Below are 17,580 nucleotides of genomic sequence, written 5' to 3'. Positions count from 1 at the left end.
CAGAATCTCAGATGAGGTTTCTGAGACCTGTATGTTTCTAAAACCCGCTAAATCCGAGGTTTTCTCAACGAGATTCACTAGTTTCTGCCGCTTATGGCGGTCAAGGAAGCGGTAAGGGTAATTGCCATCACTACTGACATATTACCTTCCTCCAGATTTATGCCTTGGGTTTGTCTTGGTAGAGGTATACTAGTGGTCTTGGGGAGCATTGTGTAGACGTGTTGAGTAATCTTCCGGGGTCTAATGGAGGGTAGCTAGTGTGCTATAATTATTGAGCAGATAATGCATCCTGATAAAGCTGCAATGTTCTCTATATCAAAGTGCGCATTTAGACGATGTTTCTCACTGAGTAGGAGTTTGTCTGAACGAGATCTACAAAGTAGTAGTCCGCTAGTATCATAAAACAACAATGACAGCTAGGAGGATAATATGAGTATTACTAGCACCGAACAGTTCTTTCTTGATGAGTTACTGTCACTCTACTTCGTGGTTGTGGTAATCAGTAGGGTAGATACAAGCCTTAGCCTTATCAGCCAGTGTCGAATTGAGTTTGCTCTCTAGTAGTTGGGTTGAAGCGTAAGGATGGTAAGTGTAGAATGCACTGCGCTAGCTTCCAATGATAAAGCATAAATCTGTTTATGGGGCAGTTTCCGTCGGAGGATTATGGTGATGATGCTTCGGGGCTTTTCGTAGGGAAGTTCCGATAGAGATGGATAGAGTCACTAATAGTACTACTATGCTTGGCCTGTATATAGTGTCTTTTTCCTAAGTATGCCCACATCTATTTCACTAATTTTCTCAGTTCTAGAAAAGGCTTCTTTTTGCAGCCTAATATATGCGTTCAGAGGTGCTGGTAATTGATATCTACCTACTGTCACTTCTTTGCTAAGTGAGAAGCTATTAATGGTACTGGCTACTGTTTGCATTGGTCTCTATATATCCACCTACTATTAAGTAGAAAGGCAATTGTAAATTCCGTCAGGATTAATATCCATTGTCCGTCAACCCAGTTACTGCCAGTGGCTGTGTGCCATATTCACCTGGTCATGGGACATGATAGTTACTGGAATATTCCTCCAAGTCTAGCAAACCCAATCTTCAATTTCCCTTCAGCTTTAATGAATGAACTATGCCCCTCAACGGATTTGTCGCGCATAGGAACTCCAAACTCCCGAGAGCATAACTCATTCACACCGGCATTTCCCTGCGCAACAGCTGTACATCTCCACAATTTCTTTCGAAGATAAGTATTCTAGAAGACAAAGAATATGTATATATACTTCGGAGAATTATCTACTCATCTCGACCACTAGTACTGACTATTACAGCCACATCCAGCTAGTACCCAGCCACCACCAGTGAGACACCTATTTTCACTACTCAAACTGCCATGGATTCCCGGTCTACAACCGCCCCAAACGACACGACCGCAAACCAGAGCCCAGCCTCAGAAATACATACTGAGTTCCGGTACATAGAAGCCTACGAAGATGTCTGCGACAGTTGTGAACTCTTCAACATGCAGAATGCCATGTCACAGTGCAAATCATGTGGATGGCGAGAATGTCGTGCGTGCACGATTGAAACTGGTGGCCGTCGATCCCATCAGTTCCAAGGCAAGAGACATTTCTCCCCTGTTGATATATCGGAGTTGAGGACCCAGGCGGCGATTGATCACGAACGCAGAGTGGCCAGACTAGGGGGATGGATGTCAATGAGGGGGTTGTCAAGACAGAGGGGCCATGCCAGAGGGTGGAGATACAGTAGAAGGAGGAGAGGAGGACAGACTGGAGGGTGGGAAAGGAGAAACGGACGAGGCCACCGTGGAAATCGCCAACGTGGTCAAGAACCAGCGCCTGGAGCTGCCCCTGCCCCTGCCCCGTCCCCGGCAGCTTCTCCTAGCATTGGGGAAGCACGGTTGGACGGTGCTCGAGCTCCCGAGACAGCGGAGGGTGCGGAGATGCTGTATGCTTTGGGCCTTGAAGACTCTGCTAGTCGCAGAAGTGAAAGTGGTAGGTGACAGATACAGTAGGTCTAAAACATGGCTCTTTCTTACAGCGTTTATAGGGTCCACCACCTCTGAGGAAGAGAGACAAAGTAGACATGCTTCCTGTCTCATCCTGGCAAAACGTGCCCGCGAACAATTCGAAACCCAGCAGACAGACAGGGCAACTGAGGAGTGTGTCACATAAAATAGATAACTATCTTTTGATGTGCTGTTATTCGACTACTGCTCCGGCAACGAACATACGCCCTTTGGCTTTTCATCATGTGTCATGGTGCCACATCACCATTTCCGTTCATTGCTATGAAATGTCGTTGGCTATTCTCTGTCTTAATTTGCTCGCACTCTGTGTGTGGAACAGTTGGGCAGAAGAAATGATATGCCTGTGCGAGAGATGAGAGCCGGCCTTCAACACAGGCATAATATTCGGAAAGAGGTAGGCGCCGATTTCCTCCGTGATTCTCCATTATGCTGTTGCCCGATGCCAGCAGACTTTGGATTATGACTACTACGATTGCAGTATTAAGCTAATCCGGCAGAGACAAATTCAGTGGCACGTGATCATATTATACAAATACGTGAAGTAGAGATTTTAGTAGACATACAGGGCCACTCCGTGGCAGTATAATACATGTAGGATGTAGTCCAGAACTCCTGTCTGTTCGTCATATTTGGCCCTTATACCCTCCGGGGCGCATGGGCCGCGGCATTGGTGAGAGCCTGTCCACGGGCCTTGGCTGCCATCTGAAGCAGCTTAGCCGTCCTAGACGGGTGCCAGATACGGCTTCCCAGGACAAGCACCCAGGTAAGAAGGAAAAGACTGCCCGCCTGGTGGGCAGAGGCCAAAGGCGTGGGAACAAGGTAAAGAAGCGTCGAGATACCCAGACCAACCTGCATGCAAGCGAAAGCGACCACACCGTGGACACCCTTCTTCGCAGCGGGGGGCAAAAGGCGTTTCATGGTGGGGGATCCGCGAGTGTAGGCCAACAGAGCCATGATGCTCGTGAAGGTAGTTATGGCCAGAGCGCGGTGGTCCAGTTGCACCAGGGAAGGATTCTCCAGCATGTTTCTCCACCACAGGTCTGATCTGTCCTCGTGGCGAGAGTACCGTTCATCAAACAATTCAGACTTAGGAGGAGCCAGGCCATTACCCATAAATGGGAACTCGTTATAGATGAGACCAGCATCCAGGCCAGCGACCAGGGCACCCGACATGGCAGTCACGAAAACCAATGCAGCCAAAGCGGCGACGGAGCGACGGAAGATCTTGAGCTTAGGGTCACGGAGCGCGTCAAGAAGCTTGATTCCAGCTTCCGGGTCGGCGAGCAATCGGTGGGAGCGCAGGATAGCAAGTCCGTTCCAGAGCATAGCAGTATAGCAGACGAAAGCCGCACCCAGATGCGCTGTCAGACGGTACTGGCTGACACGAGGGTGGCTGCCGGGAGCGAAAAGATCATCCTTCAGGCCAGACTTGACCATCCACCAGCCGATAAAACCTTGGAATCCGATCAAGCCTGCGATACCAGCGAGACGCAGAGCCATAGGCTTGCTAACCTTTTTCGCAGCAACGAAATATGCGGCCGGGAGGACGAACGACAAGCCGACAAAGCGGCCCCAGAGACGGTGGATCCATTCCATGTAGTAAATCGACTTGAATTCGGAGAGGGTCATATGCGGGTTCAAAAGCTGAAATTCGGGGGAGGCACGGTACTTGGAGAATTCTGACTCCCAGTCTTCGGCGTTCATGGGGGGAAGGGATCCGGTGACAGGGCGCCATTCGGTGATACTCAGACTATAAAATGGCTGCGTTAGCATTGGTCCGAAATATAGCAATGGATGGAAGGACCATACCCTGATTCAGTCAACCTGGTAAGGCCGCCAAAAACTACAATGCCAAACACGCTGGCCGCGCTGGCCAGTAGCCAGTAGGCCACTTTCTTATCGCTCACATCCGGGAAGCTAGATTTGGCTTTCGCGGCTTCTCCCTGGGCAGCAATTGCCTCCGCCGTTGCTGATCCGGAAGCACTTCTTTTCAGGCTAGACGCAAAAAGCTTTCTGGCCCTCGACTGCAGGGCAGAGTTGGCTCTGCTGTTGGCGTTCTGGGTGAAGGGCAGGGCGGAGAATTGTCTGCGGAAGGCGGATTTAGTCGCGTGATTCTGAGTGCGGACCAAACATTGGCGGCAGGTGAAGAGCTCCCTCGATAGCCGGGGAGACAAGCTTCGCAGCAAGGGCACGGAAGGCCCCAAGGATGCCATGATGGGCGGATGAGGAGAGAATGAAGCTGTTCAAGGCTTGCCAGGCCAGAATTTCTGGTTGAAACTCGGCGAGTCTCGCGTTCGGAAGCCCGAAGGCCGAAACCATTCCAGCCAATCAGAGCACGTCAATTTGTTGTCGATCGATCAGCCCATACACTATACATTCTACCCCAATCTCTCTCTCTTTCTCTCTCTCTGTCTATCCCCTTCTACTCCAAACATCTGTCTATGATGATGGTGGGCTATTCTGTCACATCATTTCACGTTCAAGTCGTACAACCTCTCGACCAATCTGAGGTGACTCGGCATGCAAGCGTGAGCGACACCGGTGCTTGCTTCAAGCCGTCTGGAAGGTCATGGCCTCAGTTAGTGATCAATAATCTGTTATAGCATATACTCTACAGGACTATGCAGATTTCCGATTTTTTTGGATGCCGCACACATGGTCTGTTCTCCCCTCATGAAAGTGCTGTCTACGTATGTTCACTCCTGTGGCACGTCACGAACAATTGTTCGGCCGAACTACCCTCGCGTCTGGAAGCCACAACTTAACATCGACCGATAAAGCTTGTTTCCACACACTGGCGCATTTCTGTGACATAGTGATGGCTATCTACAATACCACACATGATGCTGAGGATTTATCGAACTAAAGGCGAAATACACCTTTGGCCAGCCAGAAAAGCACAGCCACTTCAGTCTCGGTGCGAGAAATGGCTCCAAGCATGTAAAGCAGATTGCATACCAATGGGTAACTTCACTGTTACTAGGCAAGGATCACTACTGTTCTGGTGTACCTGAAGTATTCAAGGATGAGGGACTAGGAACGGACTAGTCTCAGTTGTTCGTTCCTCCGCTGCTGATCATTACCTTGAGAATGTGTACATCAAAAGTTGTTCACTAATCCGCCTCGGATTTCGCAAATGGTTCGTGAAGGTGTGATAGTATCACTGCGGGGTCCTGCAACATCAAGGCATCCTTTTTCCCAGATTATCTCATTCTCCTCTTTTCTCTCGGTATACCCGGGGCCCCGCACAAGTGGGGCCGATGCAGGGTATCAGACACTAAACAGACACGCAGCAGGAAATCATTCAACCCGTCTATACGAGTACGAAGTTTGGTAATCGGCTGCAATCAGACCGAGCTGTATTTCTCGCCCACAGTAGTGGAGGAGGCCAAAGCTTCCACGTTCCTGGGACTACTCAGCTCGTTGCAAAGAATCTCATGATCACATTCTAGTCCGATCCCCTCGTCAGCTCCATGCACTGCCGCCGAGCAAGTATTCATCCAAAGATCTGCTGCCTGACTGCTTCATTTCGGCTCAGAATTGTACCGAGTCGCTTGGCCCCTCATCAGACTCGACAGAGCACAATGGGCGGATGGTCTATCAGATATTTATATAGTATGATGTATGATTCTCGAGATTTATCCCATTCTCACCAGGAACGGGATCAAACCACAAAAAACGAGGATGCAATTACCGTATCTTTTATTAAACACTGCTCTACTTGTTCAGAGTGTGTTCGCTGTCGGGACTAATGACCAAGTCGAACCTGACATCGATTATGGCAGCTTTCAAATTCCCTCATCCAATGTGAGACCACGGTTCCGCTACTGGGTGAATGATGCGTCCATGACTCTGAGCGTGGTAGCAGAGGACGTAAAGGCCATGGGTAAAGCTGGGGCAGGTGGGCTTGAGTTACTCGGTTATTATCTGTATGGAGATTCGTCGAATCTAGATGGACAACTACAATGCCCCCTGCAAACAGACTGGACTATATTCGGTTTTGGAAGCCCTGCCTGGAGTATGCCCTGCTGCGGCCCATGATTCTGCTCAAGAAATATACTAATATGTTAACTAGAGGATCTAGTCGACACTGTCCTGACGGCGGCAAAAGAATGTGATCTACTCGTGGACTTGGCCATGGGGCCAAACCAAGGTGCTGGTGTTCCGGCGCCCTACAACGATGATGGCCTTTTGTGGGATTTGGCCGGGTTCAACTCGACATTGTCCAACGACGAAGGCTTTGATGGAATTGTTCCTGGATGGGGCGCGGGCCCTCTGATTGCAGCTGTTACCGCCCAGGTCAACTCGACCAGTCCAAGCAATGATACATACAAAGTACTAGCGGAAAGCTCGCTACTGGACGTCACAAATCTCGTCAGCTCCAATGGGCATCTTCAAGTCAAAGTAAACGATACTGCAGGAGGCTCTAAGTATCTTTTCACCTATTATTTGGTTCATTCCGAATATCGTGAGGTCCAGAGTCCTGCTGATGTTACGGCCGCTGTCCCTCAATCGCCCGTGACGACTTACTCGCAGAACGGGTCATGGGTTGTGGATCATTTCTCTTCCCAAGGCGCGTTGGCAGTTGTAGACTTTTGGAGACAGTCATTGCTGGACAGCGAGACAGGCGCACTGATTCGTGAAGTGGGCAATTATCTCTGGGAAGATAGCCAGGAGTTCACCGTCTCCACATTCTGGACTCCGCGCCTCCAAGAGGTGTTCCAAACCAACCGAGGCTACAGTATCAACAGATTCATTCCACTTCTGATTGGATCTGGAGGCGGATCGACTCCAGATATTACCTATGTTACTGATGAGCTTGATGCAGGTGCCAGTCATACAGTGGACTATCAGCAAACAGTTCGTGTGCCTCCTCCTATATGAGGAAGGAGTTAAACGCTGACTTGAGTAGCTCACAGAACTGAACGCCGAGTACCTCACGTCTTTAAAACAATGGAGCAATGACCTTGGTATCCAATTCTCCGCACAGGTAGTTTACAATCTGCCTATGGACATGCTTGCCAACGTACCCTACGTCAACGGTCCCGAGTGCGAGACACTAGGTTTCAGCGATAATATTGACAGCTACAGGCAATTTGCAGGTCCCGCGCATCTTGCTGGGAAGCGCATTATCACCAATGAGGCTGGCGCAGAGTTGTCGAAAGTCTACCAGGAATCCATACCTGAGCTCTTATGGACCCTGAAACGTTCTTTTGCCGGCTCCGTCAACCAGTTTGTGCTTCACGGATACCCAAACTCGGGAAATTACGGAAACACAACGTGGCCCGGGTTTACAACATTCTCGTATCTGTTTTCGGAAATGCATGGTCCTCGTCAGCCGGCTTTTGCCTATTACAGGGATTTTCTCGATTGGCTCTCCCGGAACCAGTTCGTGGAACAGACAGGTATCCCTAAGGTGGACATTGCCTTTTGGTCGAAGTCTACCACATACAAGACTGTGCCAACTGTTTACAGTCCTGTCGATTTACAGAGCGCAGGTAAGCAGCTCCACCCTGGACCGGAGGGTTAATGATGCTTAGCTAAAGTCTGGTTCGCAGGCTATACATATGAATACCTAAGCCCTGACAACTTTGCGCTACCCGGGGCGTTCGTCTCCAATGGCACTTTTGCACCTAACCAGCAGGCCTTCAAAGCCCTCGTTGTGCGAGCAAACGAGACCCTGACAGCGTCTGGAGTTGCGAAACTTGTTGAATACGCTCATTCCAAGCTCCCAATTATCTTCTCCGGTGGACTGCCATCGAACTTCAGCGGGTACAATCCAGAAGCTGCAAGTCTAGCCGTCAGCACAATTAAGAACCTAACTTCTTCAAATAACGTTCACACCGTACCGTATGACAACCTGGCGGCAACACTCAGATCTCTAGGCATCCTCCCGCGTACGTCCGTGAGTGCGAACCGCACCTGGTACACCACTTGGCGGCACGATACAAAGACACTTACGGACTATGTCTATGTGTACAATGATGCAGCCGGTGTTCCATTTGGAGGTGGTATTTCATCAGGAACAATATCCTTCGAGACAACGGGAACGCCCTTCCTCTACGATACCTGGTCCGGTGATATCAGCGCCTTGTCCATCTATCAGAAATCGGAGAACCATGTTACAATACCTCTGACTCTGGCCGGAAACCAGTCCGTTATCAATGGTTTCCACAAGAACTCTCAGCCAACTCTTCACTTACAGAATTCAACAGGCGGAATCCTAGGAGCAACCGGGAATGCCACATCCCTCACCGTTCTTAGATCCGTCGATCAGGAGTCTCGGGACATCTATCTTTCGAATGGCAAGTCCGTGACCCTAGCCCCGATGCTAACGCCTACAATCACGCTTGGCAACTGGACACTGATAGTCGAGTCATGGACGGCGCCTTCGGACCTTTACAACGTCGAGTTGGGGCCGAAACGCACTAACCAAACGTTTGATCTTCCGACTCTACTGCCCTGGAACCAGGTATCGGCGTCTCTAGCCAATGTTTCTGGAATCGGATACTACTCGACAACGTTCGACTGGCCTCCGCAGGCTACCAATGGCACGGTATCCGGCGCGATAATCGATGTTGGGCCCATTGTGCACACGGCACGCGTCACCGTAAATGGACACGTGCTGCCACCGGGAGAAATCACTTGGGCAAAGTGGGATATTGGGAATTTCCTTCGACGGGGACAGAATACGGTGGAGGTAGTTGTTAGTACCCCTCTGGGCAATGTGCTACGGACATACTGGGATAAATTGGAGACGAGTGGGAAACTTGCCACTGCCGTTGTCCCGTCGCCCCCGGATGAAGCAGACTACGGATTGATTGCTCCAGTGAAAATTATTCCTTATCGGAAAGACCAGGTTGCTTAGTTGTCAGAATGCGTATTGTGCCATCTGCGGGTAACAGCTATGCTACGCCTGTCAAGTGCCTACCATGTCCATAGCAAATCAGATCTTCGAAATCCCGCTTGATATTGATATCATGCTTGTTTGTCAAACATAATAGCAAACAATCTACATAACCCAAGTCTAACTTCCAGCCTCACGCAGCACCATTCCTCAACCTCTCCGCCCCCTCAACATACGACCCATGCCTCACCTCCTCCACAATCCCAACCTTCTTCGGCGCCCACCCCAACACCCTCATCGCCTTCCCCCCAGAAGCCCTATTCTCCGTACTCAAAAACCCAGCAAAGAACTCCCCCCACACCCTCTTCGCCTCCTCCAACCTAACCAACCCAACCTCAACCCCCAGAACATCCGCCATGGCCCTTCCCAACTCCCCAAACGTCACTCCCCACTCCGAACACCCATTAAAAACCTCCCCAGCATCACCCCTCTCCACAGCAAGCAAATACAACTCGGCCGCATCCTCGACATGCACCGCAGACGTAACCACCTCCTCCGCCTCCTTCACAATCTTCACCTCCTTCTTCCCCCCATCACCACCATTCCAAAACATCCCCATGAACAACCCCACCCCACTCCCTCCCCGTCCATACACAAACGGCGGCAACCGAATCACAATAACCCTTACCCCTTTCTCCTCCCACCACCTCAGGTTCTTCCTCTCAGAGACAATCCGCTCATTCAGCGCCTTCCCTTCCTCCCATAGTGCCGAGTTCTCGTCCGTCTCTGTTCCCGTAGCAGCAACTACCAATGATCCGGAGGTCACAACAAGTGGCTTGTTAGTACCCACTAATCCCTCGGCGATGGCGGTGACTGCTTCGTCGTCGATACGGATGCGTTCTTCGTATGGGAGGCTGTAGTTCCCTGCCATGGGGTCCGCCAGGTGGATGACTATATCTGCTTTTTGGCTTTGCTCACGGAGGACGGAGTGTGTGGTGAGATCACCACGGACCGGAACGGCGCCGAGGGAGGTGATTTTGGCGTCGCTTTCGGGACTGCGTGAGAGGGAGTGGATGGTGTAGTTCTTGGATAGAGCGTGGGTTGTGATGGCGTGCCCGAGGTAGCCGCTTCCGCCGGTTAGGAAGATGAGGGGCATTTTGGAAGAGTTTCTTCTTCTGGTCGATTTTGATTGGATTAGTATGGAGTTTTGGACTGTTGGTTGTTGGTTTCTGGTGTATGGTGGGAGGTTATATATGTAGTACTCTCTTCAAGGTATATCGGGATTAAGGGGGTTAACTCCGGGGAGGATCCGGAGTTTAGGATGAGATGAATGCACGATGGGGGCGACTGGTTCAATAGTAGGGGATATGAGTGTGCATACGGGATAGAAGGGATCCGAGGAGTCGTTATGCTGGGATGAGTGAATAATACGCCTATCTCTAGTGAGCATTATGGTTCCAGGGGGAAGATGATAGGGCTTTTTGTAGGACAGATAGACAACAAGCTCATCAGGTCATGCGTTAAGGGCTCTAGTATACTCTATAAACAAGCGCAACATGCAATCTCATAGCAGCCTCGTATATTTTTACCAATTAGAAAGGAACCTCTTCCCCTCTCCAACTGATGAACCGGCCTCCAACTGTTTTCCTCGTGGCGCTTTCAATCTGGTCTACTCAGTATCACACCCCAATATATAAGAAGTACAATTATGAAAATAGACTTACCAACGTCACCAAAGCCTCCGCACACTCCTTCGGCTCCGCGAATGCCTCTTCCAGCCCAATACTCTTCGCACACGCATTCCCCATCTCAGTCTTGACGAACCTACGCATTTCATATCAGTACCCCAACCCATTCCTAAGCGCAAGATAGTAAGCTCACCCCGGATGAACCATAGAACAAACCATCTCCTCGTTCTCAACATGCATTTTCCTCGTCACCCAGTTACTGGCAGCCTTACTAGCCCCATATGCAGCCCCGGGAAAGAATTCCTCCTCGAGACCGCCGATACTTCCCAGGAAGCTACTAACACTGACAAACACCGGCTTCGTGCTCTTCTTCAGCATGTCATATACACCCTGGAAGAGGCGGATTGTGCCAAGCGTGTTCACGTCAAAGTGCGATTGCACGGTAGAGAGAGGGATGTTGTCGACACGGTGGGTGGCGTCGTTGTAGTACCCTGCGTTGGAAATCACGGTGTCGATGTGCGTGATGTTGTGTTTCGATTCGAGGGTTTCGATGGCTGTAGTAATTGAGGTGGTGGATTGGATGTCGAGGGGAAGGAGGATGAGAGTTGAGGTGGGGGATGTTTGTTGGGGGTTAGTATAGAGAGAGTTCGTGGTGGGGTTGCGCATGGTGGCGACCACGGTGGTGTTTGGGCGGAGCAGGAGAGTTTGGGTGAGGGCGAGGCCGATTCCTGGATTATTTTGTGGGTAAGCTGGACGAAGAGGGTGGTGTGGTATGGAGATGAGAATAATGAAAGTAGTGTGTACCTCTGCTGGCCCCGGTGATGAGGTAGATGGTTGGGGATGACATTGTGGGGTGTGGGTTTGCGTGGGATTGGTAATGCTTGATGTGAACGGATACAGACTATTGAGATGTAGGAACTAAATGAATATCTCGAGGTGGGAATGTATAGAAGAGTAATGGGGTCTATCTGGTGGAGGATAAGCGACGCATTTATAGTCATTCGTTTTGGGGCTAGCTAAGCTGAGACTAGGCCAAGAAAGGAGCTAACGAGTCGTGGCTTGTGGTGGGATACGAGCTTCCATTCCTGGCATAGCAGTACAGTCTCTCGCTAAACCCTGTTACAAGCCTGGGTATATAGAGCACTGGATGATACAATTCTGATTGCTGACTGTTCCTAGACCATAGTTGTATGTTTCAGGTCCCGCAAATCAGCTTCACCCTAAGAACTAAGATGTATCAGTATTCGTCCAGTCCATATACTACTAAATCATATGTGATACGGCATTGTTTTCTTGCCGTCGTTTTCAATCGCTTACTATCTACTAGTTATTAGACTCCGCGTATGTCCTGATAGATGCAGAAGTGATTTTAGCTGCGATGAAGCCCACCTAACGTATAATAAGGGTCTTGCTCGGTCTCGGTTAGGGACTACCGCAAGCCATAAGAGGATGGGACTGCTTGGCCTCTTGAATAGTCATTGAATTCTACTATGATAACAAAGGGTCTTGATTATGGTAAGAAAATGCGTTCGCATGCTCTTCATGTCGCTGCTCTCTGTACGAGTAAAGCAGCATAATTGCGGGGAGAGCCTCTATAGTCTGCTGATGAGTGAACTCCTCTCTCTTACTCGAGCTTTACTTCTGTACTCTGAGTTGTTCAAGTAAACGTCCTCTGTAGGTACAATTGAACCCTTCCCAGCCCTGTCCCTCGATGCCTTCAGTGAATCTGAAGATTACGAATGAATTTATCCCGGAACCTACAAAAATGTGCCACTCCCGGAGATGATTGAAATGTGACTGACTAAATTAGAAAGGGTTCCCCCTGAACGCATTGGAATTACATACCTGAAGCGGAGTAATGTATCTTTCAAAATGTGCTGTGGCGTGGCCCTCGGCGTCTGAGTGACAATGCACGATAGTGCAAATTGTTCGAACGCAATTGTTCTGAAATTTAATCTCCTCGAAATTGAAAGGATCCCAAAACTTCCAGATCCGTACTTGTTGTAAACTTGGGAACTGGACAGTGTCTAAGCCATCAGGTTTGCGGCAATAGTCTTTCAGTGTAGCGATCTTGATGTATTTTGCATATATGTTCCGGCGTGCTTCTGGGATTTTATCAAGGAGGTCCAGAACATCCCTACGAGTACTTGGGGGATAACAGGGCATGGGATTTCTCCATAGCCAACGCATTGCCTCTGAGAACCATAATTTGCTGACGAGGGCGCAAGAAAGGAGTTGACTACCTTTGTCGTATGAATAGAAGCACGCGAAGACCTGACTCAAGATCTCGGGAATCGCTAGCGCACGCTGAACGGCTGAAATATTAAGGTGCTCACTGTTCAGAGCCATTTCCAGATTGTACAATGTGAGAAACTGTCAGTATGGACAAATGTAAGTTAATAAGTGTTGGAGATTCTAGGCGCTCCGTAGGTGATACCTTCTATCGCCACTTGGCTGATCTGTATTGTCCAGGACCGGGGGAAGCCACAGATAATTGAACAAGTCAAGAAAATAGTAGAAGAATTATAACGAAGTAATCATAGTAGTAAGTTGCAGATTTCTGGACAAAGTAGCATCCACGATGGTCTTGATCATAAAGAATGCCTGATGACAAGTGTGAATTGGCATAGAACTCAGGTCAGACAGACAATGAAATAAATAACTATATAGAACAGTTCATTCAGCTAGGCACCCGCTCTGCTGCCTGCAAGAAAACACCCCTTCCATTCCTCGCAGAGATGACCTTTTTCCGGGGATGTAGAGATCCTGATAGATACGATCAACCTAGCCCCGTTTCCGATGTCCTAAGTGGACTCCCCCACATAATTGTACACAAATAAGAAAAAAAAAGGTAGTACCTGATGCTACTCGGACACAATTGGATGTCAAGAAAAGATATGTGATCTAATTCCGTAGTCCCTGGCGATTCACCTGCAGGTGAACATCCCTCTCGTTGCCTTAGGCAGAAACATGTTTAGCTCCATTTCGGGTCTAGCGCCACCAGCTCCGAGGCCATTCCAAGATCCAGACTCCCTTATCTCAAAGACCACTCCAACTGCACAACGCCATTACCTCCGCGTGCTGGAAAATGTCCTACGCCGTTGAAACGAAGAAGCGCAAGTTTCATCGAGTTCTCGAGTCCCTAACCAAACCGTCAACCTCCGACTCAACAAAATCAGCCGCCGCCGAAGCGCCTACAACAGCTCGAGACGCATCGAACAAGAAAGCCCGTCTAGATGCGCCCAACTTCTCACTTGCACGAAACTCACTTCTAAAGGCCGCACGCCCCAGCTCCAGAGACTCTTCGGTATCGTCAACCTCGCGGCCGAGTTTTGTTCCTTGGGATCGCGAACGTTTCCTCGAGCGATTGGAAACCTTTCGTCGCGTCGACAGATGGGCACCCAAACCGTCAGCAATTAGTGAGGTAGAATGGGCCAAGCGCGGCTGGGTATGTACGGATGTGGCCCGGGTAACATGTGCTGGGAACTGTGGTGGGTCGGTTGTTGTCAAGCTTCCGGATGAGCTGGACGAGTTGGATGGGTTCGATGCCGACAAGGTGCAAGAGAGGAAGGAAGTTCGTGAGTTTGCCAATTGCCGTGCCTGCTTCGTGCTTCTAATGTATATCAGGAGCCAAGCTTGTGGATGAATACGTGGAACGACTGGTCAAGGGGCACGGAGAGACTTGTCCATGGAGGAACAAGGGCTGTGATGGTGTGTTCTCTGATATTTGTGGTTGCCATTTCGTGAGCTGATTGTTACAGCTACTATTCATCGATTGCCGCTAGCGAACCCCGACATAGCCATTTCCGGCCTCGAAAAGCGATACTCAAACCTCGTCAAGATGGCCGATCAATTGCCGGCAGCAGACGTCATCCACACGCCCGAGTCCTTCGATATCGAAGCACTCATTAAGATACTTCCAGCGAGCTTTAACGGTCCTGGAGAAAGTACGCGCATGGAAAGCATTGAGAACAATACTGAGGGTGAAAACGGGAAAGAGAACGCACAGAACTCTGAGCCTGAGCCGTTTGTTCCTAGGAACGCTTTCATATTGGCATTCTTCGGCTGGGACTCTGTCCCGGACGGGACAGCTGGTTTGGTCGGCTGTAGCGTGTGCTTCCGGAGATTGGGCCTGTGGATGTACAAGCCAAAGGCCAACGGGGATGAGGCTCTTTACGACTCTTTGGAAGTGGTGAACGAGCATATGGACTACTGTCCTTGGGTGAATGGGAAGGCTCAGAGTGGAACAGGCCGGGCCACCGAGAAACTAGAAGGCCTACGTTCCGGTTGGGAGCTGCTGGGCCAGGCACTCAATGTGCGCCATCGTCGACTGAATCGGTCGACCACCTCGGGAGACAGTCGTGCTGTCTCTGAGGTACCATCCACGGATGAGCCCGTGGTGGACGATGTGAACCCAGAAGTAAAAAAGGCCAGTGACCGGGAATGGTGGGCCAAGTTACGCCGCATGCGACAGGTCTTGAACGTCAGTTCGCCTAGGAAGAAGCCGACTTCTCAGTGATATTTTTCATCATTCTGTACTTCTGCACATGATACTCCTCATCTGGTTGTTAATGCAGCGTGGCGTTTGGGCATCATGTCTATCTTCTCGATATCCTTCATTCCTACATTAGTTATTGCTATAGCGAGCCTTTGTCATCCGCCTCGATAAATTAGAATACAGCCATACTCAATCAGAGAAAGATCGGAGAACAAAAGTTATCATTTACTCAACGACATAAGAAGTATTGCTTTGAAGCCAGATGCACAACCCGCCAAGCATAAGTAAGCTGAAGATTATAAGCACCCATTGAACCTGCCCTCTCTTTCCCTTCCGCCTGTACATCTCCCAGCCCGGTCCTGAGCGCCCTGGCAAAGGCAGAAAAGAAACAACCTCTGCATCTGCCATTACTTTGGATGCCAGGTCAGCAGGCAGGTTGCCAGCATAAGGAGCCCAATATCGTCCAAAGGCGGTGTTGAGGATGCCATCTCGGGCCTGAATCCGAGAGACTGAAGCCGCGGTGCGACACATGCCTACCATGCGAGAGTATCGAGTCTCCTGATACTGCTGGAGGAGATGCTGTATCTGGGCATTTGACGGTTTGCAAACTCCGCGGGCGTTGATGAGATCATGTAGAAGGGAGGAGAGCGCGGCAGCATCCTCGATAGCACAATTGGCTCCCTGGCCAAAGTTGGGCGTCATCTGATTGCAGACTAAGTAAGCCGAACGATATCACTTCAATTCTCTTAGCCACGCACCTTGTGAACGCTATCGCCGATCAACACCATCCTTTCATGGTGCCACGTCTCAAACACACCCTCCTCCAGCGCTGTCATTGAGGATACCTCTCTGTTTTTCCACAAATCCCCCACACAGATGTCTTTCCAAAACCGCACGTGCTTGACCCGTTCGAAGAGCTGTACGGCATCCTCGTCTGAGAACCGCGGGACATCAGGGTAGACGTACTTTCTATCCAACTTCTGGATCACGAACCAGAACACCCGACCATGTCTGCCGTGGATTGTCAGAATGGATAGATGGTCATAGATCCCGTTGATCTGTTCGCTTATCTCAAGCCCTGGGATGGCCGACGAAATTCCGAAAACGCAGACATATTCAACAGTCATGCCTGCTTATGTTAGTGTTGATTTCACCCAGCACAAAGAAGGTGAGGGACGGGAAATACTCCTTCTTTCACGCCTCGAAACAGATGCAGGCCGATTCTCCTCGGCCATTTTCCAGATCTCACTTCTCACCCGACTATGTACTCCATCAGCACCAACCACGAGATCCGCCTCATACTCTGTCCCATCAGCCACAGCAACAGTAATTCCATGCTCCAACTGTCGCACTTCAACTACCCTTTTACGGGTGAGAACGTTATGTTTCTTTGTCAGACCCTCATATGCAATTTGCAGGAACTTCTGCCGGTCCAAGAACGCAACCGGATATCCGAACCTATAATCTTAGCCACAGCACCGTCTCTCTTCTTTGTTCGCATACTGGTAAACGCAGAGACTATTGACATACCTATCGCCCAAAACCTTCGGATAGACGTTGCTGAAGCAGAACCCATCTGGATAGCTAATGTTCGCCTGATGCAACGGCTCAATCACACGCTCGATCTCCCCAAACAGGCCTAGTTGCTCGAGAATCCGTCCGCCATTTGGCATAATACCTATCGAGGCACCAACTTGCGGGGCAACATCGTCTCCTTTTTCGAGTATGAGGTACTCAATATTGGCGCGTTCCAGACAGTGCGCAAGGGTGAGGCCTGCGACAGAACCGCCCACAATAAGGACGCGAAATTGAGGTTGCTGGGTATTGGCCATACTTGCGGATGTTGCCAGTAACCAAGCCTCAATCAAAGGTAAGGCTCACTTATGGTATAAATATCGTGTTGATACCTTTGCCTCAAAAGAGGTTGCACCTAATGCAGAAAGATTCCAAACTGCACGGTAAGCCAAGTGTTTGCTATTCTCACTGCTGGAACGAATGACCCTCAAGCGAAATCCAGCACTGCCATTGTGGCAGAACTGCGTAGTCAAGCTACTTCGGCTTATGCAAGCCAGTCTCGTGGTACATGCACTTTACCAATAGTTGCTGTGTGTCACAAGCGTGGCTGTTCATCATGCCATCGTCTATTTGCAATCATAAATGGCAGAAAGGTAGGTATGCCTAGCTTTATTCTACACAGCTTAAAAAGACAGCCACATGTGTCAAGATAGCATATACACTGCTTTATCCTGTTATTAAATGCTTTTCTTTGCCGGCCCAAACCTGTCTATTGCATGACACGCAGAAATTCCGTTCTCGTGACAGCACTACAAGCAGTGGTACAACACCGTGAACTTTCTCCGCCATGCCGCCAGAATAAATAGCTGTGTGTTGCACACGCGACTATTCTCATACCGTTCCTGGCTACCAATTCCGGTGATATGACATCTTCCCGCAGCTTATTCCTGTCTGATGCATCTACTACGCACAATCCCTCAACAAA

The 17,580-nt window shown here is 49.8% G+C and overlaps 7 protein-coding genes across 7 annotated transcripts; 3 read left to right on the top strand and 4 right to left on the bottom strand.

Moving 5' to 3' along the window:
• Window positions 1-1,742: 1,742 nt before the first annotated feature.
• BDQ94DRAFT_167445 (uncharacterized protein) lies at window positions 1,743-2,192 on the top strand (the record flags this gene model as incomplete). The annotated part of the gene is made up of 2 exons (XM_026770812.1): window positions 1,743-2,016; window positions 2,068-2,192. The coding sequence occupies 2 exons, from the start codon at window positions 1,743-1,745 to the stop codon at window positions 2,190-2,192; spliced, it is 399 nt and encodes a 132-aa protein (XP_026629581.1).
• Window positions 2,193-2,551: 359 nt separating this feature from the next.
• cox15 (cytochrome c oxidase assembly protein cox15) lies at window positions 2,552-4,280 on the bottom strand. Its single transcript, XM_026765168.1, has 2 exons — window positions 3,857-4,280; window positions 2,552-3,797 (listed from the first exon to the last, which is right to left on the bottom strand). Exons 1-2 carry the CDS (start codon window positions 4,258-4,260, stop codon window positions 2,684-2,686), a joined length of 1,518 nt encoding a protein of 505 aa, XP_026629580.1. The 5' UTR covers window positions 4,261-4,280; the 3' UTR covers window positions 2,552-2,683.
• Window positions 4,281-5,629: 1,349 nt separating this feature from the next.
• On the top strand, window positions 5,630-9,044 carry BDQ94DRAFT_184720 (uncharacterized protein). The gene is made up of 4 exons (XM_026774711.1): window positions 5,630-6,065; window positions 6,123-6,907; window positions 6,960-7,545; window positions 7,606-9,044. Exons 1-4 carry the CDS (start codon window positions 5,672-5,674, stop codon window positions 8,913-8,915), a joined length of 3,075 nt encoding a protein of 1,024 aa, XP_026629579.1. The 5' UTR covers window positions 5,630-5,671; the 3' UTR covers window positions 8,916-9,044.
• Window positions 9,045-9,087: 43 nt separating this feature from the next.
• BDQ94DRAFT_167442 (uncharacterized protein) lies at window positions 9,088-10,050 on the bottom strand (the record flags this gene model as incomplete). The annotated part of the gene is made up of 1 exon (XM_026770811.1): window positions 9,088-10,050. The coding sequence occupies one exon, from the start codon at window positions 10,048-10,050 to the stop codon at window positions 9,088-9,090; it is 963 nt and encodes a 320-aa protein (XP_026629578.1).
• A 353-nt stretch (window positions 10,051-10,403) lies between these two features.
• BDQ94DRAFT_138025 (SDR family oxidoreductase) lies at window positions 10,404-11,518 on the bottom strand. Its single transcript, XM_026765167.1, has 4 exons — window positions 11,387-11,518; window positions 10,776-11,310; window positions 10,619-10,718; window positions 10,404-10,558 (listed from the first exon to the last, which is right to left on the bottom strand). Exons 1-4 carry the CDS (start codon window positions 11,427-11,429, stop codon window positions 10,487-10,489), a joined length of 750 nt encoding a protein of 249 aa, XP_026629577.1. The 5' UTR covers window positions 11,430-11,518; the 3' UTR covers window positions 10,404-10,486.
• A 2,119-nt stretch (window positions 11,519-13,637) lies between these two features.
• BDQ94DRAFT_114624 (uncharacterized protein) lies at window positions 13,638-15,291 on the top strand. The gene is made up of 3 exons (XM_026763635.1): window positions 13,638-14,160; window positions 14,210-14,293; window positions 14,344-15,291. Exons 1-3 carry the CDS (start codon window positions 13,671-13,673, stop codon window positions 15,099-15,101), a joined length of 1,332 nt encoding a protein of 443 aa, XP_026629576.1. The 5' UTR covers window positions 13,638-13,670; the 3' UTR covers window positions 15,102-15,291.
• Window positions 15,292-15,305: 14 nt separating this feature from the next.
• BDQ94DRAFT_184716 (FAD-dependent oxidoreductase) lies at window positions 15,306-17,269 on the bottom strand (the record flags this gene model as incomplete). Its single annotated transcript, XM_026774710.1, has 4 exons — window positions 16,611-17,269; window positions 16,267-16,538; window positions 15,839-16,209; window positions 15,306-15,782 (listed from the first exon to the last, which is right to left on the bottom strand). Exons 1-4 carry the CDS (start codon window positions 16,910-16,912, stop codon window positions 15,306-15,308), a joined length of 1,422 nt encoding a protein of 473 aa, XP_026629575.1. The 5' UTR covers window positions 16,913-17,269.
• Window positions 17,270-17,580: the final 311 nt, after the last annotated feature.

The sequence above is a fragment of the Aspergillus welwitschiae genome (genome assembly GCF_003344945.1).
Source record: "Aspergillus welwitschiae strain CBS 139.54b unplaced genomic scaffold BDQ94scaffold_6, whole genome shotgun sequence".
In the NCBI taxonomy this organism is placed as follows: Eukaryota; Fungi; Ascomycota; class Eurotiomycetes; order Eurotiales; family Aspergillaceae; genus Aspergillus; species Aspergillus welwitschiae.
Note: the sequence above shows the minus strand (reverse complement) of the source record. Positions and strands in the feature narration are given on the sequence as shown.

Excerpts from the sequence above, each read along its gene's own strand:
- BDQ94DRAFT_114624 (XM_026763635.1), top strand. The coding sequence starts at position 13,671 with ATGTCCTACGCCGTTGAAACGAAGAAGCGCAAGTTTCATCGAGTTCTC. Across the intron at positions 14,161-14,209 it reads GCAAGAGAGGAAGGAAGTTC|GAGCCAAGCTTGTGGATGAA; the intron begins GTGAGTTTGCCA and ends AATGTATATCAG. Across the intron at positions 14,294-14,343 it reads GAGGAACAAGGGCTGTGATG|CTACTATTCATCGATTGCCG; the intron begins GTGTGTTCTCTG and ends TGATTGTTACAG.
- BDQ94DRAFT_138025 (XM_026765167.1), bottom strand. The coding sequence starts at position 11,429 with ATGTCATCCCCAACCATCTACCTCATCACCGGGGCCAGCAGAG. Across the intron at positions 10,719-10,775 it reads TGTTCTATGGTTCATCCGGG|GTTCGTCAAGACTGAGATGG; the intron begins GTGAGCTTACTA and ends TGAAATGCGTAG. Across the intron at positions 10,559-10,618 it reads CGGAGGCTTTGGTGACGTTG|ATTGAAAGCGCCACGAGGAA; the intron begins GTAAGTCTATTT and ends TGAGTAGACCAG.
- BDQ94DRAFT_184720 (XM_026774711.1), top strand. The coding sequence starts at position 5,672 with ATGATTCTCGAGATTTATCCCATTCTCACCAGGAACGGGATCAAACCA. Across the intron at positions 6,066-6,122 it reads TTTTGGAAGCCCTGCCTGGA|AGGATCTAGTCGACACTGTC; the intron begins GTATGCCCTGCT and ends TATGTTAACTAG. Across the intron at positions 6,908-6,959 it reads CAGTGGACTATCAGCAAACA|CTCACAGAACTGAACGCCGA; the intron begins GTTCGTGTGCCT and ends TGACTTGAGTAG.
- cox15 (XM_026765168.1), bottom strand. The coding sequence starts at position 4,260 with ATGGCATCCTTGGGGCCTTCCGTGCCCTTGCTGCGAAGCTTGTCTCCC. Across the intron at positions 3,798-3,856 it reads ACCAGGTTGACTGAATCAGG|TCTGAGTATCACCGAATGGC; the intron begins GTATGGTCCTTC and ends GCCATTTTATAG.